General features: G+C 45.6%; 1 protein-coding gene across 3 annotated transcripts in view; it reads right to left on the bottom strand.

The window, feature by feature from the left end:
• SPATA16 (spermatogenesis associated 16) overlaps positions 1-24,076 on the bottom strand; it is a 178,946-nt gene that overhangs the window by 77,627 nt on the left and 77,243 nt on the right. For 2 of the 3 annotated variants that reach the window (XM_077348379.1, XM_077348380.1), the window contains exon 4: positions 2,228-2,317. The exons of the other annotated variant lie outside the window; for it this stretch is intronic. In XM_077348379.1, coding sequence (XP_077204494.1) covers positions 2,228-2,317 — 90 coding nt within the window. The remainder of the gene's footprint in view (positions 1-2,227; positions 2,318-24,076) is intronic. 3 annotated transcript variants of the gene reach the window in all.

The raw sequence follows: 24,076 nt of genomic DNA, 5'->3' as shown, positions 1-24,076 counted from the left end.
CAGTTGACCTTACTGACTTAGTTAAAACCAGGGATTATATTGGACTCAGTATTAGTGCTGGAGAAAAAAAAATATTGCAAAAGTGCTTTTTTCCATTTTTATTTAACCTAGTAGATGACTCCCTCACTTTACATGGCCACGTGGATCCATGTCATGGTGACCTCAAGACTAGACTACTGTAATGTGCTCACACAGCAGCCATTTCTATCCCTTGACACTTGGGAACTTTTAAAACTGCTATCAAATATTGTTGTATTGTCACAACGATATAAAAATCTATCCGTTTCTTTGAATGCTGAGCTTTCATTTAAAAACAAAAGGATGTCTCTAGGAAAAGGCATATCCCTACAACAAAAGAGCCCAGAAACCTACTCTCTCTATATAAAAAAATAAATCTGGAAATGCAGAGAACCTGGTGCATAGACTGTCATATTGTGGTATGATGTTATAACAATATTTGGTTGCCTATTTAAAGGCAACAACAACATTTAGAAACGTCCTGGTGGCAGGCCAGAGGTGAGGAGCAGGAAAACTATATAGTAGACCAATTTCTTTTGCACTGTGTTGGCAACTGCAGCAGAAATAGGGAAACTACACACGCTTGTCCCCATGTGGACAACACTTTTCTGCTTCTGTCTTGCTCTGGAGACAGTTTTGAAAATTTGCAGGCAACTGTTTGTCAGGACCACTGATGGTAGATGAACCATTTTCTGACCTGGTCATTCTTTCTTACAGTCTGTTTGGTAACTCCAAAAGGGCCCCCATTTTTCAAGGATCGGGTTTCATTCCAGTCATTCAGCCACTTGGCCTAAAGAGAGACGGGTCTTTGTCAAGATGCCGGGGAGGATTTCAGTAGAACTGAAACAGGCAATTATTAGGCTGGGCGTATGTGGGAATACTTGAATGATGAGCCTGTTTAAAAATATTTCTCGGAGACAAAGGAGGAACGGACACTGGGAAGGTCTTGCCCACCAAGAGAGCACATCTGAAAATTTATGAGGGTCTCCACTTGTATATCTAAGAACAGACCTTGACTCTTAATTTCAAAGGCAGATATTTCTGGACACCGGCAGCGGCCGGGTTCATTCGAGATTTACGGTGGTCACATTAACCTTAACATTCCCTCTTTATGAGCATGTTATTCCTGCCATAATTCTCATGTAACTCCCTGTTTCAGCTCCCTCGCAAGCTTTGGCTGGGACTCTATCTCACTTGAAAACAATCATTAGCTTTTCTGTCAGGCTCTAATTCTTCACCCTGCTCTCTCGCCAACGGCCAAAGGAGGCCAAATGAGAAACTCCCTCGCGGCCTGTTTTGACATCTTCGAAAGCGATGCCCTGGGATCCACTTCAGATGACTTGCACGGCATCTACGAGTGCCAGAAGAACATAAAGAAGAGCCCTGGGCCTAGTCTGCACACAAAGGATAATGCACTTTCAATGTGCTTTGGCAGCTGGATTTTCCAGTGCAGGACAGGAAAATCTACGTCTAAAGTGCATTGAAAGTGCATTATCTATTGTGTGCAGACTAGGCCCTGCTGCGTCAGACCAACAGCCTGTCAAGTATTGCACGCCATTCCCCACAGACATTGCTAAGATTCCCGTGGCCATGGCTTGAAGGCCAAAGACATTCTTCATAGTTTGTTCCCCTGCATCTAGCTTTCAAAGATATACTGCTTCGAAGCATGGAGGTTCCACTTAGCTACCTCAGCAATCATTGTTGATAGGCTAAATGCCTCATTCATGTATCCAATCCCCCATTAAAGTTCTGTGGTCATTTGTGACAGCCAATATCATAAGTTAAATACATGTAGTGTGAAGAATTACTCTCTTTTTTTGGGGGGGGGGGGTCTGTCCTGAATCTGCTTGATCAATAACTGGGATGTTCCCAAATTCTAATAACACAAAAGCAGGGGGAAAAACAATCCACCCTGTCCACTTCCTCTGTATGTTTTTCTTTTACCTCACCAGGAAATTGCTCCAGTTGCAGAGTTGTTCTCTCTTGCCCCAGAGGGATGGAGCAGAACCAATGGAATGAAATTAGAAATTCCGTCTAAACATCCGGAAGAAGTTCCTGGCAGCGAGAGCGGTTTCAGTTTAAGAAGATAGCCTTGTTTAGGAATACATTGTTCCTTTCCGCTTGTGGCAACAAATGAGATGGCGAAACTGCCAGGCATTATTTTACGCTGCAGAGTAGGGAGGAGCTGTCCAATCCACCTGAAACTTACCTGGCTGCTTCAGAATACCTCTCCAAGCATCGGAACACGGCCGCTTGGCGAAGGTGGTTGCGGAAAGAGGCGGGGTTCAAGATAATGCTCCTGGGGAAACAGCAAACCAATATTCATTCATTCATTCATTCATTCATTCATTCATTCATTCATTCATTCATTCATTCATTCATTCATTTATTTTTCAGACTTCTATACTGCCCGTCACAACAGATCGTCTTGGGGCAGTTTACACATAAAACCAATAAAAATACAGCCCAAAAGCCCATAAAACCCTTAATTATACAAAACTGAAAAAAAAACAAAAAGAGAAAGATGGCGGCGTAATGTCTACAGCTCTACTGTTCCAGCCCCATCAGGGTAGATGCTCCTACATTCCTATCCATCGGGGCAGGTCATACATATGGGGAGGGATCCACAGATGTCATTTCCGGACACCAAACACCTGGTGGACGAGCTCCATCTTGCAGGCCCTGCAGAACCCAGTGAGCTCCTCCAGGGCCCTTAGCTCTTCTGGGAGGTCCTTCCACCAGGTTGGGGCCAGGACTGAAAAGTCCCTGGTCCTGGTCAAGGCCAGGCGAATGTCCCGGTGGCCCAGGACTACCAGCAAGTTCATACCCACAGAGCGAAGGGCTCGTTGGGGGGCATTAGCAGATGAGCAGTCCCTCAGATAAGCGGGACCCAGGCCATGTAAAGCCTTAAAGGTCAAAACCAAAGCCTTGGACTTGGACAGGAGAGCCAGTTTGGTGTAATGGTTAGGAGTGCGGACTTCTAATCTGGCATGCCGGGTTCGATTCTGCGCTCCTCCACATGCAACCAGCTGGGTGACCTTGGGCTCGCCACGGCACTGATAAAACTGTTCTGACCGGGCAGTGATATTAGGGCTCTCTCAGCCTCACCCACCCCACAGGGTGTCTGTTGTGGGGAGAGGAATGGGAAGGCGACTGTAAGCCGCTTTGAGCCTCCTTCGGGTAGGGAAAAGCGGCATATAAGAACCAACTCTTCTTCTTCTTCTTCTTCTTCTTGATCCGGAAGCAGACAGGTAGTCAATGCAGCTGCCACAGCACAAATCAAAGCTCAAAATAAGGTACCATAAGAAGTTTATTTCACTAGCATTTCTGGATGGCACGCAGTCTGTATGCATACTAGTCCTTGAGAGACAACAGTGAAAGAGCTGCTGGACTTCGCCCCTCCCACACCCACTGGTGAATCTTCTGATGGCACTTCTGTTTTAGCCACTGTGTGACACAGAATTTTGGACTGGATGGGCCATTGGCCTGATCCAACATGGCTTCTCTTCTGTTCTTATATTCTGTAATAATAGTGGTTCTGTGAAGATAACTACTTTTTTCCCCCACCAACCAACAATGAATTATCACATCTACTCTCTTGACAGCCGATAGACGAACAGACGTTATTAAATATCCATTAAAGTCGTGCCATCAACGTAATTTAATTCATAGTATTGCCTGATACGAAAGTAGCAGTTAAAGCCTTTGTGAGCACGTGTATCCTGCATTTAGTGAGAATATAAAATCAGCAACAGCCTGCCTGGGCTTGTAATAATGCCTTTTGTTATCTGTCATCTGCAGTTTTGAGCGGTGATAATAAGCGCACATTATACATGCAGAAATCAACAAGAGAAAGCCGTAGGCCACAGGAATTGTTCCAATCGTACAACTGCAATCTTTTATTTCTGTTCTATCAACATATCTGATAATTATATCTTGATAAGCAGCTTGAATCTCCTCTGAGCAAACGAAAGTGCCATTTACTATGTTAGAACACTAGTTTGTCAAGGTCATTTCTCTGACCACCTGCTCTCCAGGTTGAGGTCTTTCATGCCGCCTTCCAGCTTAGGGGTTCCCAAAGTGGGTGGTATGACCCCCCCCCCCAGGGTGGTGGTGAAGGATCTGGGGGCAGTAGGGGGGCAGTGAGGAATTTTGGGGGGGGGTAGCAAGGGGGCAGCAGCCTGACTTTCTGCTCCGGCTGCGTTTTCCTATCAAGCGATGTTCCAACGTGGCTTGTCATTGTTAGTTTCTAGTAGTAGTGACCCTGGACTTCCTTAGTGGTCTCCCATCCCAGTGATGACCAAGGCCAACCCTGCTTAGCTTTCTGAAGACAAGGACAGCTTCGGAAGCTGGGCTGGATGGGATCCTGCTGAACTCCTTCCCCTCCTCAGGCTCTGTCCTACGCAGGCTCTGTCTCAGATCTCCAGGGTTGGCAACCCTTCCCCCAAAGTCTACATCTTTGGGAGGTTGAAAAAGCCTTCTCCTGCTTGCTCCTAGCCATGGGATGTTAAATGGAGATGGTGGGGATTGAACCTGGGAAGCTTCAACATGGAAAACAGTGGTTCTGCCACTGAGCCCATCCCACCCCTCTTAAAATACAGTATAGTAGAGCTCTTGTATCAAATTGAGGCAGAGAACAAATTCCATTGAAGGTCAACTCAGGGGTAGTCAACCTGTGGTCCTCCAGATGTTCATGGACGACAATTCCCATGAGCCCCTGCCAGCATTTGCTGGCAGGGGCTCATGGGAATTGTCATCCATGAACATCTGGAGGACCACAGGTTGACTACCCCTGCTATAACTGACTCCTGGTTTTATTTTTAAGGGTATAATAAAGTACGGAACTAATCTAGGAAAGAAGACTGAAGAAGGATTAATGATGGAAATAAGATCTGAATTAAAACATTACTTTTTGGGGTATAAAACCCAATGTGATGCGCATAATAAAGTCATCATCAAAATGTCATCGGAAATGCACAGCACTAAGATCCTCGCAAACACACCAAAACAGCAGTCCAGTGATGGGAGCAGACTCTCTTACAGAACAGAAAAACCAACCGCAATAACTAAGGAACAAAAACAAACAGTCCCCCTCAAACAAAACAAAAAAAAAATCCACAACATCTCTGATTAATAATAGCCATGCAAACTCAGAATGAATAAACAGAACCAGAAAGTATTGATGGACCATAGTTTGGTGCTCCACAAACAAATGGGGGGATGGCTTGTCTTGCATATCTCTTCCTCCCTTCCTTTATGCCTGGACAGATACGCTTCTGCATTTGAGGAAAACCATGGTTTGTTGTAATACCTGAACACCATGCGGTGGTTTGCATTCTTTCCTGCTTCCTAGAATTTCAAGCCAAATTTTAACCGTAAATCAGAGTGGTGGTAGTTTGTTAAGGCCGTTGCCTGTTCCAGGGCTCAGGTAGCCAGCTATAGGTTGAGATGTACCTGGGAATTTGGGTGGTGGATCCTGAGGAGGATGGGGTTTGGGGAGGGGAGGGACGTCAGTGGGGTATAATGCCATGGAGTCCACATTCCACTTTCTCCAAAGGAACTGATCTCTGTCGCCTGGAGATTAGTTGCAATCCCAAATCTCTGGCTACCACCTAGAGACTAGCAACCCTGTCTAGGGCTGAAGGGGGAAGGAGGGTACGTGCGGAACTAGAGGGCTCCTCGGAGGGGATGCCAATCTTAGGCAAGCCCCTTTGCACCCATGACAGTTTGGAATCCTGATTTATAGGGAGGAGAACAAGCCATGATTTGTGGTCCCCACAACCACAATTTGTTTCCTTGGGAGCAGAAATGCTTAATTTCTTTTTCATGGTAAGTGAGGGGAGGAGGGTGTGGGACGTGGAAAACGTATGTGAGGCTTATTTACACAGCACATCCCTGTCTCCCAAAACTCCAGGGTTTTTATATTTGAATGCTCAAGTGTACACATGGGTGGTATTTTGGATTTATTTTGTTTCCTGTTGAGTTGCGGCCAACCTGTGCTGTCCCCATAGGGTTTTCAAGACAAGAGATGTTCAGAGATGGTCTGTCATTCCCTGCCTGTGTTGTTAACAACTCTAGCCCTCTCTGGTGGTCTCCCATCGAAGTAATAACCAGGGCTGACCCTTCTTAAGCTCCTGAGATCTATTGAGATGAAGCTAGCCAGGGACTACCCGTGTCAATGCATTCTGGATATAAGGGTGTAACTATCCAGCAGCCATGACATGGAAAGTGAGTAGACTAGCAAGACTGCTGAAGCCAGCTTGAGTATTTGGGATGGAGATGCTATATTAACAAACTCATGGGTTGATAATGTGACTACGTCACTTTTAGATATCCCCCCCTCCCTAGCTGCTGACCAGCTCCGTGTCAATTCAGTACTGACCAGACCAAGGTGACCTATCTGCACAGACAAGCCCTTAGCTTGTAACCAAAGGCAAGATAAAGTAGTCCCAGTGGCATCCAAATGGTGTTGACATTTTAAGCTGAGCTTGCTCAGAGCATTAACACTTTTACAAAATGGATGATCCCTGAGACTGTCACAAAAGATATTTAAAGACGGTCACCGCTTCTGCAAACGGTACTGAACGCTTGATAATAGCTATATTGATCCCCGCCCAATCGAGGCTATTGGTTGTACCGCAGCTGAGCAATAGCACAGAGCAGGGTAGAAATCAATCATTTTCTTGTAGTTAGGTACATACTTTCTATTTTAGGCCTCAATCCTAAGCACACTTCTCTGGGAGTAAGCCCCATGGACATGTATAAGATTGTATCAACAAGCGCATGATGTGTTAAGCGTGTGTATGCTCTCTCTCTCTCTCTCTCTTTCTCACACACACACAGAGCAAAACTCACCAAATTAGTTTTCAGGTTTTTCCATTTTCAACTGGAATCCTGTCTAATCTTAAGATCTACTCAACCGTTTTTCTCTCTCAGAATTGTGCACCCAAAACCATGATATTCTGTCCCACGAATATCTTCAGGACGCACCTTACTTGCTAGATGCAGAGGTCCATAAACCATCTTTGATAGTTTCAGGGCTTATCGAGTCCTTATCATGTGCCCTGACCATACGTTGTCCCTGGTAGGAAAATCCTGGAAGTTTTAATCCAAAGTGCAATATGTACTCCGCATGTAATAATAGGCAGGGGGAAGCATTTTACAGAAATGGGATAGCTCTGGACTGAAAGGACTGGGTTTACCCCTTCCTTTTTTAACCAGAGGAGAGGTGCAGTTTTGCATTGCAGTCATGAAGTGCACGACGAACTAGAATCATAGAATCATAGAAACATAGAGTTGGAAGGGGCCACACAGGCCATCTAGTCCAACCCCCTGCTCAACGCAGGTTCAGCCCAAAGCAAATAAGAACAATTTGGGGTCAGTCTAGCCTAGCAGTTCTTTCATCCCTTCGGTACTTGAAAAGGTAAAATAAAAGCAAGGACAACAACATAATGTTCTCTAAATGATGGCTTATTGTTGAAGGAGAAAGACTCAACCATTATACTGTGCTCTGCTTCTCAACATAAGGCCTAGGTGCTTTTCAGGATTTGAATCAAGGCCAACCACTCGTGCGACTGGATTTATGAAGCAAATCGGTGTATTAACCACAGTGGCATCCTATTCTAGCAAGAACAAAGAATCAAGAATAAAACCATGCCGTTTTATACATTATATATGACACATTCACTGGCATCTGTGGTATAAACTGAAAGCCACGGTGTGCCCAGGCATTCACTGCAGGGCAAAGAGCTGAGTTAGTTTAGAGTCTTTGCTGGGAGAGTAAAGAGGAAGCAGAGATGCACCTCCATGCCATGCTGTGCTGGAGAACCTAGAAACAGGCATTGAGAGAGGGAAGGAAAACGTGCTCTCAATAAGTAGGACAAAGGTTTGCTCACAACCTTTTCCTGCAACTGTCTCTTCTGCACATGTCTAAGACAGAAAGTTTGCCTTTACCATGTTCATGTGAAGAAAAAGCCTGGGAAAAACTGAGCAAGTCCTATGGATTCCTGTTCCAAGCTTCCTCCTGTCTTCTCAAGTTGATTTGAGTATCCATTTCTATCCAATGGTTGATGGCCATCTGGAATCTACTTAAACTTGCCTGTAGCTTGGAGTCTCAGTATGGGGCTTGGAGTCTCAGTATGGGTGCTTGCCTTTTATGATTAATTATGATTAAAAAAATAATGCAGGAATTCATTTCGGCTCAGATATTTCGTTTACCCTGGGAAATTTGCAGTGGGAGCTGTCCATGGTCCTGCCCTGCCTGACTCAGCTATGGTGATTCAGAGCCTTGAATCTTGCTTCTGCCCATGTGCTCTTTCTCCTCCTACGCCTCGTTCAGCACTGAGTGCGCTCAAAGCATTCTGGAACTGGACAGCCATAACTTTAGACACTGGAGAAGACAGTTATACATGACTTGAGAAGACAGCTTCAGTAACATGCCCCGGCTGCTATTTGGGGCTACTTCACTAGTCTTTCTCAACATGTCCTTATCAACAAAGGGATGGTCAGAGGGTATATTATTATTATTTATTATTTATTATTATTATTTATTATTATTTATTAGATTTCTTACCTGCCACTCCCATACAGCTCATGGCGAGTTACAAATGTCTGTTTAAAACCCCAAGAAAATACCCGTTAAAAACGACAGACAGCGATACAACAGTAAAAGCACAAGATGCGGCAGCCGTTAAGTTCTCAAATCTATCCCAATGGAGAGGGAGCTGGTAGAATCATTAAATTCCCAGTTCAAATTTATTTATCCACTAGAGGGGAAGGGTCGATGACTCCCAGTCCTCCATACGCTGGTAGTGTTTTCTCCTGGGGGGGGGAACAGAGAGTACTTTTTTGCTAGCAGTCCACTTGCCCTCTTCTTATCAACGTAACAGCTACTAAAAATGGCTCTTTTAAATAGGACTCACGGAGGGGCTGTTTGACTTTTTATTTATTATTCCTGTTGAATTCCAAGTGTTGGAAAACCACAAAGGGGAGAAAAACTTGAAAAGACAAGAACAACAGTAAAAAAAAAAAACTCTAACTGAAAACCAGTGAGGATCCTAAAGGTTGAATGCCTGTGTAGTAGTAGTAGTAGTAGTAGTAGTAGTAGTAGTAGTAGTAGTGATGATGATGATGATGATGATGATATTTAAACATTCGTTGTGCTCAGCTTATAAACATACACAATGCCCCATAGGCTATTATTTTTCAAGGATGACAGCAATGGAGAGGGCCTACGCTGACTAGCAATGGTTCTCCAAGGTTTCAGGACATGATCTTCTTAGCATCATAGAATAAAAGAGTTGGAAGGGTCCTCCAGGGTCATCTAGTCCAACCCTCTGCATTATGCAGGACACTCACCACCCTATTGCTCGCACATTGTAACATTCCACCCCCTTGAGCCTTCACAGAATCAGCCGTTTTAGATTGCCTACTACCTGACCCTTTTAATCTGGAGAAGCTGGGAGCTGAGGATAGTTGCCAGTCAGAACAGACAACACCGTCCTTGATAGACCAGCAATCGGGCTCAGTGAAAGTCAGCTTGATGTGTTCATCTGGGCCCTGTCACATCTTCCATCATCATGATGAATGCTGGCTGTGCTGATGCAGTCCAGCCTCGGTGTCTACCTTCTAAATGAGAAGCCCTGAGATTTTTTTTTCTAGTGGTACTCGGGCCACACCCTCTCCTCTTCCCAAGTGAAGCCCCGGGGAAGGCTAAGAAAACATGGCTATTCAATGAGGAGTTGAAGAATCAACAAGGAGGAAGACAGATAATAATGGCCATCACGCAACCAGAGGTTAAGAATAAAAACTAGCCACCAAGGAAGAGCAGATGGAGGATCCATCTGGCTGTGTGGGAAACGGCCAGGAAGTGAACAGTCAGAACAAGTACATGTTGCAAAAGCTGCTGGTGCCTAAATCTAGGCCAGCTACACAAAGAACGTCAAAAGCCCATGAGGTGGAGAAAATGACTCCGGGGAAAGCTTAGTCAGAGCTGATTTGCACACTAAAAATATGCATTGCGATTACTCTTGTCTTCACACCGGTGCAAGCTTGCGCAGCAAAATAGTAACTTGCCCGCAAGAGCTTGGGGGCCCATCTAATCCAGCAACCAGTTTTGGGCAGATTCTGGGATACCCAGAGGCAGGACCTGAAAGGAATGGCTCTCCTTTGCTGTCGACCTGAAAGTGCCACTTAGCTATTATGGCTAATCGCTATTGATGGACCTCTCCTTTATGAATTTGCCTAATCCCCTTTGCAAGCTGTCTGAGCCAATGGCCATCACTGTACACTGTGGCAGCAAAGTCCATAATTCAATTATGCATGGTGGGAAGAAGTATTTTCTTTTGTCTGTCCAGAATCCTCTGCCAATCAGTTTAATTGGGTGCCCCCAAGTCCTGGTGTCATGAGAGCAGGAGAAAATTTTCTCTCAATCCAGTTCCTTCAGTGATTCATAATTGTATATATCTCCTCTCCCCCCATCTTATAATGCTCCAGGTACTTTAGGCTTTGCTCATAGGAGAGCTGAAAGGAAACAACAGTAATCTAAACTGGTGTTGAATCCTGGAACCGAGGGATCATCCCTGGGTATTTTCTAAAATATGACATTGAATGTCAACTCAAGATTTCTAAGAACTGGCCACCTAAAAAGGCAAGAATATACATCTGTAATCCAATCATATCTCAAAGAAAAAGCTTAAGAGTTTTGATTGACAGATCACAGGAGGCATGAATGGCATGTTGACCAAGACTGAGGAGAAGAACCCTCCTGGTTGAGTTCTGTGAGCACCTCCCCTCCACCACTTGTTCCTCCATCCCATGGCTCCAGGGATCAGCCATCCTAAGTAGCTCTATGTTTTATGCAGGAATCTAACTGGTGGAACCTTACTGCTCTTCCCCCTTCATCTCTGTGTCTGAAAAATCCAAATCCATTTGGAGATCTTTGTAAGTTCTGATCTCATACTTTCTAAGCAGGTATTACTGAAATCAGGAATGGGTGAGGAAATACATGATGAACGTACCAGTTTGCTAAAAGCATAAAATTTGTTCCATTAAAAATCCTTCTCTATCTCAAAATGGCCTGTTCTTCTTTCTTAAATGTTACCTGAACCTTGTGAAAGAAGATGTGGCACGTTAGATTCTCCTTATAGAACGAAACTTGAACAGGCAATGGATAAAGACAAACCTTTACAGACTTACAATGAGTTTACTGATGATGGTAACTACCCATCCACCCACCCACCCACCCACCCATCCATCCATCCATCCATCCATCCATCCTCTCCATTTATTCTGATTCTCATTAAACACAGAGATTCAGAACACTAATTCTGCCACAGTTGAACCTACGATGTCTGAAAGTTTTGATCTGACGCAAGTTGTTCACCTGATTTGTCCAGTTGTTGCTGAATGGCTGTGAATGCTTGCCAAAGTGGTTTCCATTGGGTTTTCTCAAAAGTATGCGTGCGTAGAGACGCTGCTGACTCAAACTGATTGCCAGCCATCAGTGTTCATAAGGACTACTGAGGATTTATCAAAACACAGCATTTACTTATGACTGATTCATATGATTTCGGACAGATCTAATTGTCTGCTGAAACAATTGCCTGCTGAGTGGAGCAGTTATGCAGCAAGGACAATGGGTGACAGTAGATCTTGCTCAGGCTGTGTGAGAATGTGCATGCACAGAAAGCCAACCATCCGGTACTGCATGTTTTGGAAGAAGCAGCCTGCCAGGCACTGACAAAACAACTGATGAACTATCAAGCTGCTCCTCAAAAAAAGGTGTTCCTTTTTGTGACCGGTGAACAGGACTCAAACCAAACCGGCGGGTGTTCGAGTAACCCCAACATAGATACATAGGCAGTGGCACACACTCACCCCCAGATTTTGATTCAGCAAAACATGGCAGTAAAACTTTGCATTGTGAATATTACGCTTGTCAGCCTGTTTGTAAATGGCTGCGCTAAAGTCAACACAAAATAGATTTTCATTTACTTTTCATCTTCTCTGTAATCTAAAGACTGTCCTGTAAATGCATCCAGTAAATCACTTGGTCAGATTTCCTTCAACCAAACAGCCTGTAAGGAATACAGTATATCAACTCATTTTTTGACGTTTTCATTTTTTCCCTCCTTGACATCCTCTCGGAAAGCCTTCAGAATAATACGGTGTTGGCCCTATTATCTTCCCTTCAATTTACAAAAAGGGGTAGGGGCTGCACCTGGGCATCAGCTCTCTGCAAGGAAAGCCATCAGTGCCCATGAATAACGAATGCTCCTATTAGGCCATCATTCTCTTCGTAGGGTCCTCTGTTCAGCTTCACTGGTCAGCTCCAGGGAAAGAGATACAACGAGAACAAGGTGCTATATGAAAATTTATTCCTAAATATCTGTGGTCTCCAGTTCTCCTCACCATACCCAAAGCGGAGGCACAATCTTATTGTGGTGCTTTTGGTTTGCAATAATTGAATTGAGGCCAGAGGGCCAGTATCTGGGTTCTCAGGCAAACTGCCAATGTAGCATAGTGGCCATAACAGGTAGATGGGACCCTGGGAGACCTCTTGGGCCCGGTCACTGTCTCTCAAAGACAAACTGGTGGCCACAGGTCCACGAGATATGGGACTGGGCCGCAAGGTCGATCTGCCCCCCCCATAGCATCTACAGCAGCAGTAGTGAAGTCCAACTGGCACCCTTTATCTCCCCTCCCCCAGGATGGGTATTGGGGGCGGGTTAGTTTGGTTGTATGTGTTTTTGCCCCATCTTGGTTTATTGTGTTTAACTATGTTTATTGTTGTTCTGTGATTTTACTCTATGGGTTTTTACTGGGGTTTTTATCTGCTGTAACTCACCTCGAGCCTCCGGGGAGAGGCAAGTAACAAATGTAGTAGTAGTAGTAGTAGTAGTAGTAGTAGTAGTAGTAGTAGTAGTAGTTTTGGAAGCAGTCATTTGATAAAAATGGTTGCGAGGATCCGATCTGGATTGGGCACGTGGTGCAGAACCCACCAGACCTTTAGTATCCTCACTGTGACTTTTCAGGTGTGGAAACATCTCCCCATTATTGTTTCAGCTGATGAAAAGGAAAGGTGAGGGAGGGAGAACCAGAGCTCCTAGGGCTGTCACATGTCCGATCTGACCTGGGGTCCTGTGGCATTTAAAACAATCAAAGACACCTGCTTCTTAAATAGTGTCAATGTTTCCCAGATGAGTGTGTGGCTGCCTCTCTTACAGGGTTGTTGGGGGGTTAAAAATGGGGCAGAGGGAAGAATCAAGCCAAGGGTAACAAATGTACAAAATACATAATAAAAATGAAGGCAATTCCCCAGCACCTTCTACTTGATATCTTTCAATGTGAGATGGAACCTTGAATCTTTTGCGTGCAAAGCATGATCTTGGTCATGATGTCCAATGCAGTTAACGATGACCTCATGATAATTAGGGACTATAGGCGAGAGTCAAGGTAAGGCAGCAGGTCAGTCCTCTGATCCCAGTTTTGTACATTACTCGATTTTGTCTTCTGTGTCCACCGTTTTTGACCTAGCATCCTCAATAACACCATACCTCACCCTTTTCCAACCTTTTATCTGGCTTCAGAATATCATGGAAGTGATATCAGCAGGCCATACCCCCACATGCAAATAAAAACATGCAGAGAAATATAAAAACCAGCCTGCCCATCTCCTCACCCTGCCCCAGTTTGCTTGCAATGCTCCCGATGCAAATGCAAACATAAAATACAATCAAAACATGCAAATGAAAATAGGCCTCCTCCCACTCAAAGAACCCTGACTGCCAACAGAAGACCGGCCGGGCCAACTTTTCCCATCCACTGGGGAAGCAGCAGCATTGCAGCAGCAGTGGATGCTGGCTCTGTGCGGCAGCCATCTTGGAAACCCCCACACCATGGTACATCCTAGGGGGGCTCTTGAGGCACACTGCTGTATCCCAGCTAGACTGGCTGGAAAACCCTGCCTTCCATCCTAGAACAATGGAAGGTAACAACACAGAAAACCACAACTGCAAATTAACGACAAAGAATTTAGGGCAAAGAAAGAACACGGATCCTTTCCTAAATGACACCTTATACCCCTAAACTCACCACCAAGAGCAAGGCTCAAAAAGGGAGGCTGTGGATGCAGGGACCAGGAGGTCCTACTACGGGGTCCCGTCATTAGAATACTGGAGGGCCCCTTTTTACTCCCATTTCCCAAGGGTGTAATAGGAAATGGCAAAATGTGTGGCTCCAGAAAAAGGGGCTGGATCAAGCAAGCCAAGAGCCTGCAAGAGACAAAATGTATCCTCCCCCCCCCCTTGCGTTCAGAATGCAGCAGGTGACCTGTTCTGAATTGCAAACAAACAGGCAAATCCATTCACCACCTCGGGATTTATTAGTCGTGGAACGGAACAGGGAGATTGTTTTCCTGCCTTTCTTACAAAATGAAAGGGGAACCTTGTTTCCGAGCTTCCAGTTGAGCCTGCGGAATTATTCCCAAGGTGGCCAGACAGATTTTGCTTTCCCTGTCTCGCTCGCATAGTACATAACCGACTGATTTCCCTACTGAATAAGGACTAATTTCTCGATTACTCAAACCTTGCTAATGTCTTTATAACAGTTGTCATTTGGAGGAGGAGATGGATCGACACTTTTGTGAAACCTGTTTGGCTTTGCCTTAATCTTTCCGCTGCAGCTATAATTTCTATCCCGTCGGGGGCAAAAATAATAATAATAAAGGACTCTCGGAGCCTTTCTGAGAACCATCCCTCTCCGACGCGGCAAGCAGGGGCACTCTTTCCCCACGCCATCGCAATCCATGGATGTTTGCATTTGCTGTGGCTCCGGTAAGAATTATAGTGTGCCCAGAGAGGCTGCAGGAATCCCACACTTTTCACTTCTGAGGCTGAGCACTGCTTGTGTGGACCAGTATCCCTGGCCCTTCCGATGTCTAACCGATTTACGATCCATCAGGAGAAATGAGTTGGTTCTGGACCTCGATTAGGAAGCATTCGAGGGGAGCCTGAGGAGCTGGAAACCCCAGATGACCCCCTGCAGGGCAGATGCCCCTGGGCCCGGCTGCACCAGAGTTTGCCTCTGAGGAACTTCCCATGGGAGGTCCTCCACCACAACTCCCCTCTGTCCCTCCAGGTCCTGGGACCATGAAGCACCAGGCCGGGCCAAGTCCACAGCTGACCAGAATCCCTTCCCCACCTGGTAGGGTTTCCAGCTCTGAGTTGGGAAATACCTGGAGACTTTTTTTGGGGGAGGGGGGATTTGGGGCGGGGAAGGACCTCAGTGGAGTACAATGCTATGGAGTCCACCCTACACAGCAGGCTCCCCCCCCATAAGGGAGCTGATCTCTATAACCTGGAGATGAATTGTAAGATGGGGTTCCTGGGGCCTGGCACCTGGGGACCAGCATCCCTAGCAGGCTAGTCGAGAAATACCTGGGGACTTTGGGGAAGAAGCTGGGAGTGGGTGGGATTTGGGGCAGGGAGGGAACTCAGTAGGGTATAATGCTATGGAGCCCAGTCGCCAAAGCAGGCTCACCTCCCCCCCTCCCCGGGGAGCTGATCTCTATAACCTGGAGATGAGCCATAATTCCAGGCATCCCTATGTGATGGAGGCCATGGGTTTGTGCCAAAATACCCCAGCCGAGTCACAGAGACAGGCTGGCTGCCTGGGTTGCACCTCCTGGGCCAGACCATGGTAGATGTGATCCTTTGCAAGATTCTGGCCCCTGTTAAGCTTAGCAAGTTGACTTGAAGGGTAGGTGGAACTGCTGCCCTTTCAGCTTATTTAAGCCTCAGACAGGGAGAGGAAGCTTGCTCCATCAACTTGTTCACTAGGTATAAGCCTGTATTCCTGTTTGGGCACCTCATTTCCAGTTCCTGAAGATGCCCAAGCCTTCTTATCCAGGCATCAGAGCACAGCTCTAGAGGAGACCTGATTGGGCCTCCCTGCAGAGAGCATGTCAACACTGCAAACTCTTGCCCAAACTAGCTGATGGGGAAGGGTGGTGGTTGGAGGTGCACACTCTTGTGGGAGGGGGAAGAATTAAGCATCATTATAAAATCAACTTTGGATGGAAGTTAAAATAGGCATTGCACTAAAAGCAAGGAGGTAGCAAAACAGGGTAGAGATACTGCTCTGGAGATAAATCTATTTTCAGCTAGTTTCTAGCAGCAAGCATATATACAACACTTCACAGTGTTTCCATGAACATCCCAAAATGAGAGGTGGAAAAGTAGAGATGTCATAGAAATAAATGGACAGGTTTGGTGTTCCCTCATCAATGAATGCTAGTCATGTAAGTATGAAGTTTGGTCTGCCAGTGCGTTACCAAACTGCAATCTGGGGCTCACTTTGATGGCCTCAAGCCCTAGCAATTCACAAACATACCTAGAATAAGAAAATATTCAGTGTAGTTTCCATGGCTGTGGGATAAATTCAGGTGGGTAGCCATGTTGGTGCATCAGCTGGTGCATCAGCCTCCTCAGCTCCCTTGGCCACTTCTGCCTCTTCTGATACACTAGGGCAGGATTATGGACGTCATGCCCGTATTCATATCCGTTTCAGGAGGTGTGCCAGAAGATGTGTCCCACATCAACAATGATATAACTTGAGCCGTACTTTAGCTGCCGTGTAATTTTTAGCAGCAGCAGCAGCAAGATGTTAGAGGGTCTATTAATAAGAGGAATAATGTTTCTTTTTATCAGATTTAGCAGGGAGGGGTGGCGTGGCATGGCCCTGTGAAGTGCACAGTGGGATGCTTTTGTCCTTCACTGTGATCTATTAATTTGTGACTTGAGCTTTTAACAATCGACTGGGTGGAAACTCACAGCACTACTGCTCAGATCAACAGAAATCACCCTTCTCCTTGACACTGTCTACTCATACGCATAACCGAGATGTATAGAAAGGCATTATTTATGACTAGTTCACTTTTGGGGCCTTCCCATGTTCTGGAGATCTACTGTAGCTCAGGACTGATTATTTTTAATGCAGAGTTTTGATAGCAAAGGTCAGGTACAATGTCAGTCTTTGTTTAAGCTTTGTAACATCAATAGGTTGGCTCCTAAGAGTTTGGGCAAAAGATAGTAAGACATATCTTTTCCAATCATTGGTGTACCAAAGACAAGGCACTTTGTGCGGTCTGCCCTGGTTGCAGGGAGGTGCCCCTAAGCAATGGCAAACCATCTCTGAATGTCTCTTGCCTGGCATCCAGCCACTCTTAGGATCGCCTGCTTATATTACACGCATGCCATATGATAAATAAACTCTCCCATTTCTCAGCTGAAAATGCTAGGCCTGCCCAAGGCTGAGCCAAGCCCCTCAAGCTTGTTGCAGGTTGGGGCTGCTGCTGGTCAATGGCCTGTAGGGATTTCTAAATGGAACTAAAGCAATTATATTGTTTATAAAACACATCTTTCCGCTTTACAATGCTAACGATGAGGCAGGAATTTGGTTTCAAATTGCAAAACTGAGTAGAAGCTGAAGGGTTAAATTCCTTTTTCTTTCTTGTGCTGCTCCAAGGCAAATTGAAGATTGATGAGCCTGCAATATGCATGTTATATGGGAATCAAATTGTTGGATTTTTGTTACATGTTTTTGCTCTTGGGAGGGACACACCCAAGGAAGTTGGACTGCTTCCCCACTCATTTCCATTTAGCACTTTGTGGACATTCTATTTTATCAAAGGCTATTTTGGCCTTGTGAATAACCTACCAATGTCAATCACTTTTACATGCCCTGAATTTCAGTGACAGGAAATTCAGTTTTCTTATTGAAATCAATGGGCAAATGTGCTTCAGTTTCGCAAAAAGCATCCCCAGTACATTTTAATTCAGTTTGTTATGTTACAGTTATATGAACTGTAGTTCTGGATTCGATTGAACATGTAGGTTCCTTGAGGTTTTAAGCAGCCAATTTCTGTTCTAATCAATACAGAGTTTTGAGAAGAATGAGCATTACTCATGGTCAGTTAGAATTTGACTTGACCACACTGTGCTTTGATCCGTGGCCAAAAGTATTTAATGATAAATCTATCCATTAGTGGAATACTGATAGTCTCCTCCAATCATAATTTCCCTGACTGAAAGTGGTGCAATTTTTAATACAAAACTGATCAGCAAATGACTCCCTTCCCAAACCATGGGAACAGGCTGATTCAGACATATGTTTTGTTTTGAGAATAGTGACCTTTATCAGTATAAATCTTCTTCCTTGTAATGGCTTTTTGTATAAAACACAATTTTGTTTATTAAAATTACCATCTTCATTCCTTTAAAAAAAAGTGTATGTGAAGAGAAATACCCTTTGGAGAATTTACTGCATGTTGGTTTGTACCCTTGGATGTTTTTCATAATTGGTTTACAGAAGAAACAATTTTCTGGGTTTTCTTTTCTGGTATTTCTTTTCTTGATTTATGACTCCTGCCTTTTTCCTTGGATGATTTAAGTGACATATCTATACGTTTTATCTCTCGGTTGTGATTGAATATGGATCCTGGCCTGTCTGGAGGACATAAAGTAGGTGAAATATTTAAAATTTAAAAATAGATATAAAATTCAAACGTATGGAGTCAATATCATACTATGGACAAGTAAGGAAACTTTGACCAGATCTAGCTCCAGATATACTAAGGCCTGATATTCATGAGACAATTTTCATGCAGAGTGAACAGCCTCATGTGGAATGTCTGTGCATATAATGTCTTATGGCATACAGGTATTTTTTACCTATGTGTTTTGCCCGCTCTATGCATATTGTTTTGTTAGTTCCAACATGTACATGTCCTGGTGCATGTGTCAAGGCAACCAGCCTGTCCAGCAATCAAGGTATTATTAGGGTTGCTAGGCTGAGCTTGAAAACAAGTGGGGGCTTGATGGGGGGAGGGCCTAGAGTGCCAGAGGGCAGCAGGGACAACCCGTAGGGCATGCTACCTATTATGGTAGAGCTGTGTCACACCGTTGTTTTATAATTCCTTGTGGGCTCCTGTCCATTGTTGCAAAGCACACAGTTTCCTAGATACCGCCCCTTTGTGTGCATGGTGGGCTGTTTTGGGCTGATCCTGCGTTGAGCAGGGGGTTGGACTAGATGGCCTGTATGGCCTCTTCCAACTCTGTGATTCTAGGATTCTGTTTCTTGCTGCTGCAAACCACCTCACATTCTATAACTGATAAAAAGAAAAAGAGCCCAAGGTCACCCAGCTGGCTGCTTGTGGAGGAATGGTGAATTAAACCCCCCTCCCCAGATTAGAAAGTACCACTCTTAACCACTACACCACACTGCCACAGAAGTGACAATGGGTAGCTCAAGGAATTGCCAGAAACTCTACAATGTGAACCATAGCTATCCAACCTCTGGGTTGTATCTGGAATTGATCTACCTACACAGAGGGTAGCAGTGATCCCCCCCCTTTATTTTTCTCCTGCTGTTGCTCAGAGCCAGTGGAGGCCATGGGCAGGAGGCCTCCCACCACAGCAGAAGGCCTGGCATACATACAAGTAACCTATAGCCAGTCCCTCTCTCAAGCCAATTTACCTCATAGGGTTGCTATGAGAATAATTGCCTTTAATGGAGGAAGCATGGGATAACAACAACAACAACATTGCATTGGGGTTGGACTAGATGACCTTGGGTGTCCCTTCGAACTGCATGATTCTATGAACAACAAGAACAACATTGACTCTGCTTTAAAGATCCATGCAGCCTTGCCCTCTGAGCATCTACAGTGATCCTCCCAAAAAGCAACAAAATACATGGCAGTGTTATAGATGCTTTTGACCCATCAGTTGGGGCTCTATGAGACAGAAGAAAAAGTTAATTTTGATACTCTGCTTTTCACTATCTGAAGGAGTCCCAAAGCAGCTTATAACGCCTTCCTTACCCTATGAAGTGAATGAGGCTGAGAGAGCTCTGAGAGAACTCTGATTGACCCCAGGTCACCCAGTGTGGAGGAGTGGAGAATTAAACCCAGTTCTTCAGATTAGAGGCTGCGATTTCTAACCATTTGAGGAATCCAATCCAATTATTGTCATAGGCAGAATTCCATTAAAACAGACCATTTGTTCCTATGGTTCTCTCAAGCAGAGGTATTTCCCAGCTACCCAAGAGTTTTTAAAGCCAGGGACTGAGCAGAGGGGTGTGGCGAATTTCACAGCAGCCACATCCAACTGGCTGGTGATCCCTGGCCCCAAAGAAGCACGCCTCGCCTCAACCAGGGCATGAGCTTTCTCTGTCCTCGCCCCCACTTGGTAGAATGAGCTTCCCGAAGAGAAAAGGGCCCTGCTCAGTTCCATAAAGGTAAAGGTAAAGGTATCCCCTGTGCAAGCACCGAGTCATGTCTGACCCTTGGGGTGACGCCCTCCAGCGTTTTCATGGCAGACTCAGTACGGGGTGGTTTGCCAGTGCCTTCCCCAGTCATTATCGTTTACCCCCCAGCAAGCTGGGTACTCATTTTACCGACCTCGGAAGGATGGAAGGCTGAGTTGACCTTGAGCCGGCTGCTGGGATCGAACTGCTGGGATCATGGGCAAAGCTTTCAGACGGCTGCCTTACCACTCTGTGCCACAAGAGGCTCTTGCTCAGTTCCATATGGCCTCCAAAATGGAGCTCTTCTGCCAGGCATTTGGTTGAGCCTGACTGATCCAACAACATCCACCGGATCCTCTAAACCCCTCCCCACAAACTGAACCGACTGACCTATGGGATTCTTAATTAGCAGGTTAATTGTTACTACCAGTTTTTCGAATGCGTGGAAGCCACTGTTGTACTGTGATCCTATTCACTGTTGTTGCTGGATTGTATTGTACCCACACCTACTACGTTCCCATGTTCTATGTAAACCACCCTGAGCCAAAAAGGGAAGGCGGTATATAAATATAAGAACTAAAATAAAACATTTTTTAAAAATAAATAATTCACCGTTTTCGACACTGGCGATCAGATGTCTTCCGTAGTGCAGGGGGTTGGACTAGATGACCCAGGAAGTCCCTTCCAACTCTATGATTCTATGATTCTATAATGTGACCTGATCACTGGGTCTCTTTTGTTTGGCCCTGGATGACCTGCTGAACGCCCACTGAACAGGTGTGCATCATATTCCCCCCCACAACCCGCCCTGTGCATGCAGGGAAATGCCACAACTCTAAAGAGATCGACAAGCGCGAAAATCACTAAGGGCTACTGGGAGCAAATGGAAGGATTAAAAAAAAAAACGGGATTTGCGACTGAACTATAGCCTGCATGCCGTAGCAGCACAGCAAGGCTGGGGAAGTAGAATGCAATTAGGCAATGCGAGATGCACTTGTGGAAAACGCTAACGGCACCCTACTGCCCTGTTAGGAAGGAATATGGCAAAGCGACCCGCTGAACAGCCGTGAAGGGGTCGGGGGAAAGACGAAAGTGCCACCGCAAAGCTGTCTCGCTGTTTGCTTCCAGTGAAGAGGAGGCGAGCGGAAAGGGCTTGTGTTCGAGCACTCCAAATTGGACTTAGAATCTTGGTGTAAACTGCACGGAGCTTTTATTCCAACCCCAGGTCGATTCAGTCCCTGCCCTCTACACAGAATGCGATTTCCGTTTGGATTTGGGGCGATTTAAATTTTCCTTCTGCAGCAAGAAGGATTGATCCGGAGTGACCCTACCTTTACTGTGCGATATCTTAGAGCGCTTTTAACGCTCAATATACTTTAAAATCGCATTGTTTTGAATCTGGGCTCTCCTACGTGGTAGGGAACCCATGATTGGCCACAGGTGGTGATGTGATAAGCCTGCCTTAAAGGAGAAGCCCCTAATTCCTCTCAACTTCTGTTGGTCTTGGATTTTTTTTTCTGCCTTCTTCGATCCTCTTACCCCCCCCCCTTCAAGAAAAGAAAGGATTTTTTCCTCTCTCCTCTGACTTCTTGGATCCTCTCCCCCCCTTCAAGAAAACAAAGAAAGAGTCTCCATTTGCCCCCCCTCTTCTGAGCCTCCCTAACCACATGCAGAAGACTTTCCTGTTTCAATGGGGAGGGGGGGGGGAGAGGAAGACCCGAGTTCAAAGTGATCTGAATTCAACAGGATTGACAATGGAATAAACAAAGTAAGTGCAGACTCTGTCCTTATGCGTGCCCTAACACTGAGCAGCGGTCCCTGCCCGAATCCCACCCGCTGCTTTGGAGGTGACGGACCACGTCCTCCCTTTGCCACGCATCTCTCGGTCACGACCAAAGATTTTGTAGCGGTTTCGGTGTCCCTAAATCTCGACCGTCTCCGGTGACGTGATTGTGATCAGCAGCAAAGCTATTGCTCATCTTTCTCACAGGGTTGCTTCTCAATTCAATTTATAATATGGGCCATGAGATAAATCTGCTCTTCCTTTGCTTGTCTCATTACAAAGAGAAAGTCTACAGGAGCAGAGACATTCATCACTCTGATAGATGTATATGAATTTATACTATATTCATACATATTTCTCTCTCCCCCCCCCCTTCACCTAGATTTATCTTCCAGTGGGTTGGCTCACATATGCATGAGCATCTTTTGATTTAGGGCTGTATTAATATATCAGTGTATCCCACCTGCTTGCTTGGCCCAGACCAAAATACCCATGGGGGGGGGGGGAGTGTCACATTCAGATTGGGCATGCGGCCATTAGGATCGATTCAGAGACGTCCTGGGAGAAACCAAGTGCATGGTTTTGCATGGACTGAACCCTTGCCTTGGTGGGGTGGAGGCACATCTGGGGAGGGGGAGGACTGGGCAGGTACACCATAAGTCCTTGGAGTAAGTATAGGAGAGACAGTGTTGTGCAGTGGTTAAGAGAGTAGCAAGAGAACTGCTTTGGGAGAACAGCCCTAAGAGACCTGTGACTAGTCCAAGACACCCAGCTAGCTGCAAGTAGAGGAGTGGGGAATCAAAGCTGGCTTGCCAGATTAGAAGCTGCCACTCTTAACCACTCCACCTGATATTCTCAACTTTTTTACCATTGAGAATCCTCGGAAACAGTCTTCAGGCTTCGAGAAACCCCAGAAGTGGCGCAATTGCACAGAATACGGTTGGGAAGCAAAGCTGTGGAAATTCCCACCCAGGGCCTCTCCCCTTCCAGGTCTGTCATTGACCATCGGGGGGGGGGGGTCTTGGGACGCCAAGAAACCCCAGGGTTTCATGAAGCCCTGGCTGAGAAAGCCTGCACTATATCAAGCTGGCTTTCCAGCCCAGGCTGGAAGAAAAGTGAGGTATAAATGAAGTAAAGTAAAACATATACGGAAACAGGCTGTGTTCATATTATATTATATTATGCAATCCCATCCCTGCCTATTACATCCAGATGGCTAAAAGTGTAAAGTAACTTAACTGAAAGAATTGCACTGGAGTTGATATGCAGATCCCACCTGCAGAATCTGTCAAAGTGCATTCTCACATGCAAGCCATCACCTGATGCCAGAACAATCAAATAATTAACATAGCCAATAAAAATCCAAAGTGTAGACCGTCAGCAATCAATAAAGATATCCCCTGTGCAAGCACCGAGTCATGTCTGACCCTCTAGCGTTTTCTTGGCAGACTTAATCCAGGGTGGTTTGCCAGTGCCTTCCCCAGTCATTACCGTTTACCCCCCAGCAAGAGCAAGCTGGATACATTTTACTGACCTCGGAAGGATGGAAGGCTGAGTCAGCCTTGAGCCGGCTGCTGGGATTGAACTCCCAGCCTTATGGGCAGGCAGCTTCAGACTGCATGTCTGCTGCCTTACCACCCTGGGCCACGAGAGGCTCCAGTAGGGAATGGTAATGCCTTGTTCATCTAGTTTGGAAATATAGAAAGACTAGGAATACAGAAAAATACCTAAGGACATCAGAAGAGCCCTGCTGGATCTGACTAATAGTCCATCTAGTCCAGCATCTTGCTTCATACAGTGGCCAACCAGTTCCTCGGGATAGTCAACAACAGGGCACCTTCCTCTGATGTTGGCTCCTGGCTCTGGGATTCAGAGGCCTACTGCCTCTGAATATGGAAGTTTCCCTCAGCCACCATGGCTAGTAGCCACTGAGACACCTATCCTCCATGTATCTATCCAATCCCCTTT

Source organism: Paroedura picta, chromosome 8, assembly GCF_049243985.1.
Source record: "Paroedura picta isolate Pp20150507F chromosome 8, Ppicta_v3.0, whole genome shotgun sequence".
Taxonomy (NCBI): Eukaryota; Metazoa; Chordata; class Lepidosauria; order Squamata; family Gekkonidae; genus Paroedura; species Paroedura picta.
The sequence above is the reverse complement of the archived record's forward strand: the minus strand, read 5'-3'. Positions and strand labels throughout refer to the sequence as shown.